The sequence below is a fragment of the Engraulis encrasicolus genome, chromosome 19, assembly GCF_034702125.1.
Source record: "Engraulis encrasicolus isolate BLACKSEA-1 chromosome 19, IST_EnEncr_1.0, whole genome shotgun sequence".
In the NCBI taxonomy this organism is placed as follows: domain Eukaryota; kingdom Metazoa; phylum Chordata; class Actinopteri; order Clupeiformes; family Engraulidae; genus Engraulis; species Engraulis encrasicolus.
Genome location: NC_085875.1, coordinates 27,931,892 through 27,941,891, shown reverse-complemented (window position 1 = coordinate 27,941,891; position 10,000 = coordinate 27,931,892). Strand labels below are relative to the sequence as shown.

Below are 10,000 nucleotides of genomic sequence, written 5' to 3'. Positions count from 1 at the left end.
CTCTCTGGCAGACTACCTTCATGACGGATGCCTAGTGTGTGTGGCAGACTACCTATATGACAGATGCACAGTGTGTAGAAATGTTGATCTTTTCTTTGCACAAATTAGAAAATCTCAAGATGCATGAGCGTGGATGGATCAAGATGGATCTCTCTGCTTGTTTGCTTTTTTTGTGATGTACTTACCTGTTAATGAATTGCTTGATCATGTGACCTCATCATGTGACATGAAATCAATAATTACACTTTGACCACCAGACTCTCTACACTGTCTATAGTATGGTATTTCCTATTTCCTCGTGACTGCACAGGAGGATTGTATAATAGTCCAGCAATGATTGATCACATTGATTGATCAGTGTGCCAATTTTGTTCTATCAGGATAGTATGACAAACTGGACAGACGTTTCAGCCTAAGCCAAGTCAGGGCACTCAAGAGGCCAAAATGTCAAGTCAAGTCAAGTCAAGTCAAGTTTATTGTCAATTTCTTTACATGCACTGGTCATACAAAGAATTTGAAATTGCGTTTCTTGCTCTCCCATGCAGACATAGACTAATCTAGGTAAGGACATAGACAGTATAGACATAGACAGTACTCATACATGGACATAGACAGTATGGACGTAGACATTGCTCATACAGACATTTAAAGTGCAAGACTGGACAACAGAAGACTTGTAGAGAACATACATTAAGAGGAGGTATTTTGTTGTTCTTTTTCCTAAAAGTCCTTTATAGCGTTCTGACATAGTAATAGTAGCATTTGAAGAAATAAATAATTAAAAAAAGGTTTTTATTTAAATACACCAGCAGCAGTATGTGTGTGTGTGTGTTTGTATGTGTTTTGTGTGCGTGTGCGTGTGTGTGTGTGTGTGTGTGTGTGTGTGTGTGTGTGTGTGTGTGTGTGTGTGTTTAGTGCAGGTAGAAAGTGCGGTGTGCGTCTGTGTGTGTGTACCTGTGTATGTGTGTGTGTGTGTGTGTGTGTGTGTATGTGTGTGAGTATGAGTTGTGTGTCAGTGTGTGTATGTTTGGGTTTAGTGCAGAAAGTGCAGTGTGCTTGTGTGTGTGTGTGTGTGTGTGTGTGTGTGTGTGTGTGTGTGTGTGTGTGTGTGTGTGTGTGTGTGTGTGTGTGTGTGTGTGTGTGTGTGTGTGTGTGTGTGTGTGTGTGTGTGTGTGTGTGTGCATGTGTATGTTTTGAGTTAGTGCAGGTTGAAAGTTCAGTCACAGATGTAGTAGTGCAGGTGGAGTGTTCAGTCGCAGATATGGTGGTGGGGATGAGGGGGGGGAGCGTTGTCAGTGGCCTGGCTGGCTAGAGGCTGACAGTGAAGGGAGAGTGGGTTGAGTGTTCAGTATCTTGATTGCTTGATGCATCGTGCTGCTTGTAAGCCTGGTGGTACGGGAACGGAGGCGCCTGTACCTCTTTCCAGAGGGCAGGAGGCTGAACAGTTTGTGTGCAGGGTGGCTTGTGTCTTTGATGATCATCAGTGCTTTTCGGGTGAGGCGTGCGGTGTAAATGTCCTGCAGGGAGGGGAGTGGTACTCCAATGATCTTCTTCGCTGTGTTCACAACACGCTGGAGTGTCTTCCTGTTTTTCTCCGTGCAGCTTCCTCCCCACACTGTGATGCAGCTGGACACGACGCTCTCTATGGTTCCTCTGTAGAATGTTGTCATGATGGAGGGTGTAGCACTTGCCTTCTTTAGTTTGCGCAAGAAGTAGAGACGCTGATGGGCCTTCTTCGCCAGTGATGTAGTGTTGGTGGTCCAAGAGAGGTCGTCGCTGATGTGCACTCCAAGGAACTTGGTGCTGCTCACTCTCTCCACAGCATCACCGTCGATGGTCAGTGGTGGCAGTTGTTTTTGAAATGCAGAAGACACCAAAGCATCTGTCTGCTCTGTCATGTTATCTTTATAAACAAAGGCACGAAATGAAAGTCAAGAGTGCAGCTTTTCTCTGAAACTATTGTACTGATTCAGCTGCGTGCACCTGAAGATCTCAGCAGTGTTATTTGGGGTGCTTAAGTGCAGCCTGCTAATCCATCTGACCCTGCAGGCTACATGCCATTGCCCATGGGGACCCAGGTTCGAGTCCAGCTTGAGTCATTTCCCATCATTACCCCTCTTCTCTCTCCCAGTTGTTTCCTGTCTGACCTTCCCAATCTTATCACACAAAGGCTCAAAAAAAGCAAATTGTGATTTTGCAAAATATTGAATTCATTTTCTGTCGTCAGTGACCTCATCATGAGGTCACAAGCAGGCAAGTGAGCAAGGGAGGACGGAAGTTCGCGGATTGGAATCCACCCAATAAATGTTGATTAAAAACATTGTTGTTCCACCCCCACCTCCTCCTCTTCCATCAGGTCGCTCGGACCCCCAGATCTCCGCCTCGGTCATGGAGGGTGCCAACATCCCCACGCGCCTCTGCTCATCCCAGCGCCACGTTGGGGGTCATGGCCCCCCCTCCCCGAGGGCCGAGAGCCAGCAAGGCGGGGTCCGCAGTAGGCTCCAGCGCTCCCCCCACGGGGGCATCGTGAGGGGCCAGAGGCAGGCCATGTCTTGGGACGGACAGCCCCCCAACGGGGCCGCACACACGGGGGAGAGCAAGAGCAACAGCAGCAGTAGCAGCACGTCTCCGCAGAACCACCTGGGACCTATCTGGTAGGTTTCCACTAGTGGTGTGCATTGGCACTGCCCTCACGATTCGATTCGATTACGATTCGGGAAGTAGCATTTTGATTCGATTCGATTCGATTCAATTCTACGATGCATTGCAATGCATTACATTTCTACTGAAAGCAAAGCAAATGTTTCATCAGTCATGATGAGGCAATACAAGTAGTCAGATACTGAGCAACATTTTATTGGCTGTTTTCTGTATCAGTCTTGCAGTTTTCAATGCTTTGAATTGCTTTTATTTAATTTAACATTCATTTGCTCCTGAAATATCCACAGAAGTAATTGAAACTTTAAAAAAATGCTGCATCGATTCTGGAACTTGAGGCATTGAATTGAATTGTCCATGCCCCGCATTGCATTGCATTGCATTGCCGAATCGATTATTGTTGACACCACTAGTTTCCACCACAGCATACAGTATAGTGAAAGTGATAGCCCAATTGGGAAACTCCAACTCCCATTGTCATTGTGACGCAGCACTCCACAGCACACAAGTCAACACTGCACACTTCACACAACGAAATTGCATTTATGCCTCACCCGTGCCAGGGGGCAGCCCTCAATGAATAACATTGAATGATATAATAGATAACAGTAGTGATAGGTACATCTTGCATGGAGATGTTATGGCTGCACTGGTGGTCACTAATAGGTGTAATATGGCTTCACAATATATATCTTGCCCATTATTACAATATCGAGGTATGAACACAGACAATGTACAATGCTAGATTTGGAACCAGAATTTGCAATACTTGGTAGGCATAGTGCCAATTATAGTGTGTAATTTTCCTGTCCTGCAGTTTCCTGTTCAACAGTTCTGGAGTGTGTTTCTCAAAAGCGTAGTTGTTAGCCAGTTAGCAACTTGGGTAGTTGCCAATGGGCAACTGCATGGCAAACAACAAAGTAGCTAACAGAGTTAGCAACTATTGTTTCAAGAAATGCGCCTCTGTTTTGAGCGTTAGGATTACAGTACTCTGTTATTGTACTAGAAGTATGTAGGAGTGCCTGTGCAGGCTACAGGAGTGTCTGTGCAGGCTAATTGCCCTGAAGTGCAGCTGCATGCTTAGGACTCGTTGAGCAGGCCGCCTTAATGCCTCTGTGCCTTAATACCTTGTTGTTGCACGTGTTCAAACTCGCCCGTGTGCATGCCTAACTCATCAGCGATTACAGGGCAGATCAAGTCAGACTTTGGAGTTTTGTTTTTACAATGTAACTGAAATTAGCAGGTTTTTGATGCGCTACAGATAACAGGTGTTGTAGAGTTTGCAGACACCTTTGTGTGTTAATAGGCCATGCAATGTAATAGTATGGATTTACAGTAGACAAGCTCAAGCTTGTCTTGCACTGCCCCCTTGTGGCAGTGTAAGTAATTTCTATACAGAAGTCACCAGATGATAACACTGCAGGGATATTGTTAATATTTATTTAATATGTTAATTGTTATATTTTGAACAATAATTTCGAGGTGATTTTAAAGACCATGGTTTGTTCTAGTTGTGTATTTTTAATGTGCACCAGTAAAATCAAATGATGACAGAAGTTGGTGATTTTTGTTGCTATGGTGCCAAAAGTAATAACAATAATATTATTTATATTAATACCAACCACAACAACAAGAAAGTTTTTGTCTTTTTTTAGCTAAAGGCTGCACTTGATTCCACACTGATACAAAAAAAAATAATCTATCTTCATGATCTCCTGTGCCCTCAGCTCAGAGAAGACCACCTCATACCGGCGCACCAGTAGTGGGGGCCAGGGTAAGGGTGGGGGGGTCTCCCCCAGCTACATGGGCAGCCAGGAGGATGTGTACTGCAGCCTGGTGGCCAGCTCCCCCAGCCCTGCCACTGCCACCGCCACCCCCACCCCCACCAGCGCCCCCATGGCAGTACCCTTCAGCCTCCCCCCTCCACCACGCACGCGCAGGAACGCCATGGTACGTACTGGACAACAGCAGCAGGACTGTTAATAATATTAACAATAATAATGATGCATAATAATAATAATACAAGTTTTATATAGCGCTTTTCATGATACTCAAAGTCGCAAAGTCGTTAAACTCTTAACTCACTCACTGCCTTTGATGGTGCAGACGTCAATTACTTTTGTTTTTTGTGGTTTTACAGCTAGGCCTTGGGGGTCATCTCTCCTGCGTTGTGTAAAAGATTCAGGCTTTCTATGCATACAGGAACCAATCCTGTAGGGGGCAGAAGTGTCATTATGGATAGTCAGGGCGAGGAAGCGGGCGCATGACACAGGAAATATCAAAGACCAATCATCAAGGCAATCACAATAGTAATCTCAAAATGCTGAAAATTGCAGCCACTGGCAGTCTGGGTTACTTGGGTATGAAAATGGCTGGCAGCCAATGAGTTAGGACAAGACACCTGTTATGAATTTGCTGTTACGATAATGGCAATGACAAGCTTGAAATTGATTAGTAAAGTGTTCCGCCGGTGGAATGGTGCACTCTGACTATGAGGCTACACAGTTGAAGTACAGAACAAGCCTTTATATCTGAATGTAATGGACCATACATGTAGATGCAGAGTTGAGTATTTGACTCCAAAAAGTATCTTACCGTAGGGATTTCGCAAGAACACACCGTACAGGTGTGCATGTGTCCGGGATGTTGTACCATACTTTTCACCTTGAGGTACTCGGTGAACCACAAGTAATAAAAACTTCAAAAAGGAATTTATTGTACCCATATACTGTAGAGCCAGATGACAAGACAGGACAGGAGCTGTAAATGCACAAATCAATCAGTTCCAACAATTCTTGGGACGCAAGCCAACTTTGAAATGATTCTTGATTTCATTCGAAGCATTGGCCTGAGCCAGCATTGAAGGGCACTGTGCACCAGAAGAAATACAATACATTTCTCCACTTGAAGAAGTGCAGCTCGGGAGCATTGTTTCACAAGATTCACAAAAACACAAATCTATGCAGGACAATGAGTCAGCATTACAGTAAAAAGAATCCTTGAAAGCCTGCAGCAGTCGAAGACCTTTGTCAAGCATTAGCTAATTTGTTTGTTTTTTTTGTTTGTTTGTCTGTGGCCTGCGGACTCACTTTCCACAAGCATTCAACATCTAGCCCATACTTACACACAGATTTATGCCGTTTTATATATATATATATATAGAGAGAGAGAGTAGTGTTTCTCAACGGGGGCGCTACAGCCCCCAAGGGGGCGTTGTGGAGTGTGTGTGTGTGGGGGGGTATTTTTTAATACTAAGTGGGTGTTGACAGGCTTATCATGAGGTCAAGAGGGGTGTTTGGAGGCTTAGGATGAGGTCAAGGGGGCTTTTGTTCAAAAAAAGTTGAGAACCACTGATATAGAGTGTTTTTCCACATATTCAGTTTAATGTTCCCAATTCGGGTCTAGCAGAGGCAGCCATGTCAGACAGCAGTAGAGCGGACATCTTGAAGCGATCAGATATTCCTCATCTCTGCCATGCCTTGGCAACTGCAGCAGTGCAGTGCAGTGCAAACTGCCTCAATTCAAATGGTGCTGAACTCACATGGAATGTGGGCTGGCCACAGAGCTGGACTTTGAGAAGTGAGGGGATATTTACCGTAAATGTAGCGTTTTTGTGCCAGACACTGTCCATGAGAAAAGGGATCATCACTGTTCTAGATTCTGATTGCACATAATGCCATATTATGGAAAACTGTTGTATCCACATTACTGTCAAAGCAATGTTTGTAAATTATAGGTTTTATATAGTTTACATTCATGGCTGTTTAGCCCAGTAAGGGAGCCAAGTACTATGAAGCCGTTTTTTTACCACAAGACACATTTTTGAAATCTTAAAGACACATGTGTCTTATACAAAAGAAGAGGGGGAAAATTGGATATGCGCCGCATGTTGAGATAAGTTGTCTCTATCTGGGTTATGATTTTACCGTATATCAGGCATTGTCTTTATCTTAAGGCCTACATAGTAAATAAATCTTATTCCAAGTTGTATTGCATTTTGTCTTGTGTGCCTGGTGTGTGAATGTTGGAAAGTGTACAGTATATGTGCGTATGTGTATTTTGAAAGCGCTGTCTTTGAGACAACTTTAGTTGTGATATTGCGCTATAGGTATACCGTACATACAGGCAGTATTGTATTGTATTGTATGCTAAATGTGTCTGTGTGTGTGTGTGTATACGCGTGTGTGTGTGTGCGTGTGTGTGCGTCCATATGTGTATATCAGGTGTCTCAGATTAAGCCCCGCCTGAAGAAGGTCCAGGCCCTGGTGGACTGCCGAGCGGTCAGCTCCAACCAGCTGGCCTTCTTCAAGGATGAGGTCATCATCGTCACGGCAACCGATGACCCCTACTGGTGGGTGAGTTCCATTTCCTGTCCTCTCTGGATGCCCAGTCTGTTACTGCCCTACAAAGGTAAAGAGCAGTAACTACCGTGAAACTGAGAAAAATGTTTTCAAAGTATTGGTATTAGGTTGGATATTGTAGTTCCTTTGCCTTTGCAGGGCAGTGTAGCGCATACAAAACTGGCCAAGTAGCTGGCGGTGACCTATGAAAGAGTTACATTTCAAAAAACTTTGGTTCAGGAGAATAGTAAGTATTGTGTTCTTGAAAAATACTGTATTTTCGAACAAACGAATAACTGGTATTTGTGTGTGTGTGTGTGTGTGTGTGTGTGTGTGTGTGTGTGTGTGTGTGTGTGTGTGTGTGTGTGTGTGTGTGTGTGTGGGGTGTGTGTGTGTGTGAGAGAAGAGAGAGAGAGAGAGAGAGAGAGAGAGAGAGAGAGAGAGAGAGAGAGAGAGAGAGAGAGAGAGAGAGAGAGAGAGAGAGAGAGAGAGAGAGAGAGAGAGAGAACAAATGTATTGATGGTAATCTGTCTGTTTTTTATTATAGTTTGGCCACATTGATGGAGACGCGAGCAGAAGCGGAGTGTTTCCAGTAAACTACGTCAACAAGCTGGGAGAGTGGCCCACCAGGGACCAATAAGAGACAGTGTCTCTGTGATGCCATCCCCTACTCCACCAATCACAGAGAAGAACACACACCTGAATGCCACTGAAGCCCTGAAAACCACCAAACACATTTCGGAGATTGTTCAAAATTTGCCAATGGATTCATGCTTTTACATGGCTGAGGGGAAAAGAACACTCAGAACTGGAATGGAACTTTGGAATCTTAACCGTCATGGAATGCCCCACAAGACAAAGACAGTCATGTGACTGCCCACTGAACATTGGACATGCACCAGAGGGCTCTGTTACAGAACAAACTGTAATAATGTGGTGTCACAACGGTGGTTTTCAATAGTGGAAATTGGAAAATTGTGAAACAAGAGACAAGAAAGGACCTTGAACAGCATGTACTTTATTGCAGCTGGAGTTTCTCTCTTCTCCTCAGACAGACAGTAGCGCTAGACGTCCAGCCCAGTGTATGAAAGTACAGTATGTTGTGGAGGAGCCAGCAGTGCTGGTATCTTCAGGCCCCAAAGGTCACCACACAGCGCAGCACATGGAGACAGGAGTGGGGAGATATGCCTACCTGCCCCTGGGCCAAGTGACATAGACTGGAGACTGTGTGAGCCTGTGTGCTCTGTTGGCTTTGATGAGCTAAGAGGTGCGTGCGTGCAAGTCTGTGTGCGTGTGTGCGTGCGTGCCCCACTGGTTCCCATTCAGAAACGCAGTGTACCGAGAACAGGTGTGCGACCCGGAGCTCCGTTATTCCGTGTGGAATGCAATAAAGCCTCCAGTGTACGGCAGCACGTCTCTCTGCTAAGCTCCAAGAGCTACCTGTCCAGCCACCCCCTTCTCATTTCAAATGGCTTTGCCTGCACGAATTACAAGCCTTTAGAGTATATTGAATCGCAAGACCATCGGGCTGACAAGAAAAAAAAGAAAAAAAAATCAGCTGCCAAAATCCAGGATCACCAAACGGATGTCCTCTGTACACAGGCAAATCAGGCCTTGGAGCTGTACATGTGTATATAAGTGTATATTGGGTTACACTTAACTTGACGCCGGTGTCATACGTATGACATAACATTGTCATAACAGTGTCATAATACTAGTGTCATGAATGAGTTGTTAATGTTTTTGTTAATGCCAATGCCATAAATGTCTTATAGCTATGAAAAGTTGACATTGCTGGGCCTGTCTTATGCATTATGACAAAGTTATGACACCGTTATGTCATACGTATGACGCCGGCGTCAAGTTAAGTGTATATTGTACTGAGTGCACGGCCATCGGGGATTCACTGGCATAGTGCCTCTAAAACTGACGTTACAGTAGCCTATCTCGTTATACTTATTCAGTCTAAAAAAGTATCCTTTCTTTCTTAAAATAGGTACATGTTTTAATGTATGTACAGTAGATAAATCTGCTAATGTGTTTTAGATGCTTAGTTAGGGTCATCAATGTTTAGATGAGTTTATTTGACAGTTTATTTTAAGCAAGAGGGGAGCCTGGTTGCAATTCCATGCTATAATTGTTAACCAGCTGCAGCACTTTGTTATACTTTTACCTTTCTATGACATGTGTATGTGTATGTGTGTGGGTATGCGTGTGTGTGCGCGTGTGCCTGAGTGCATGTGTCTGTGTGTTTGTTTGTGTATCTGTATCTTTAAGTGTGTGAAAGGCATGCTGGTTGTACACTATTCTGGTGGTGTGTAATTTCACAAGTCTATTTTCACTCTACTCTCTCTACTGTGATAATGAGTTGGGAACCAGTTTAGCACCATTCAGCTTCTTCTGAGGCGTCTAGATGATGGCACTCACAGTAGTAATTATGCCCTCTGCTCGCCGTAAACAACATGCACATAGCTATTTACGGGCCAACATCAATAGATAATGCCTCGCCTTGCGTAATACTTTCAAGTGCTGTGTATTGTACTGTAAATATTATTCAGTGCCTTTTGGGAAACCTTGGGTTCTTATAGTAGAACAATTGCACCCCTTCCCTCAGTCAAAGGTTTTTTGAAGCAACAGGGAAGGATAGGGGTTAATCGTTTTTGTTTTTGGTTTTTGTTTTTTGTCTTTTATTGTTGTCTCACCAAGCCCCGCCCTATACCCAACTAGTATGGGAATCAGAATGGGGGGCTGTGGAGGCAGTCTGGGTGGCTTCTGTGCTATCTCACCCTCCCTTAGTAAAAGGGGTGTGTGTGTGTGTGTGTGTGTGTGTGTGTGTGTGTGTGTGTGTGTGTGTGTGTGTGTGTGTGTGTGTGTGTGTGTGTGTGTGTGTGTGTGTGTGTGTGTGTGTGTGTGTGTGTGTGTGTGTGTGTGTATGTCTAGTCGGAGCACTCAGAGTGGCTCCTCTGTGTCCGACAGTACATGAATAATTGATGTGCCGAGAC

The 10,000-nt window shown here is 44.5% G+C and overlaps 1 protein-coding gene across 1 annotated transcript in view; it reads left to right on the top strand.

Moving 5' to 3' along the window:
- Positions 1-8,563, top strand: part of asap3 (ArfGAP with SH3 domain, ankyrin repeat and PH domain 3) — a 104,822-nt gene extending 96,259 nt beyond the window's left edge. The window contains exons 23-26 of the mRNA XM_063184024.1: positions 2,357-2,654; positions 4,386-4,608; positions 6,882-7,013; positions 7,546-8,563. Of these exons, the coding sequence (XP_063040094.1) occupies positions 2,357-2,654; positions 4,386-4,608; positions 6,882-7,013; positions 7,546-7,638 (746 nt within the window). The 3' untranslated portion in view covers positions 7,639-8,563. The remainder of the gene's footprint in view (positions 1-2,356; positions 2,655-4,385; positions 4,609-6,881; positions 7,014-7,545) is intronic.
- The last annotated feature ends 1,437 nt before the right edge of the window (positions 8,564-10,000 follow it).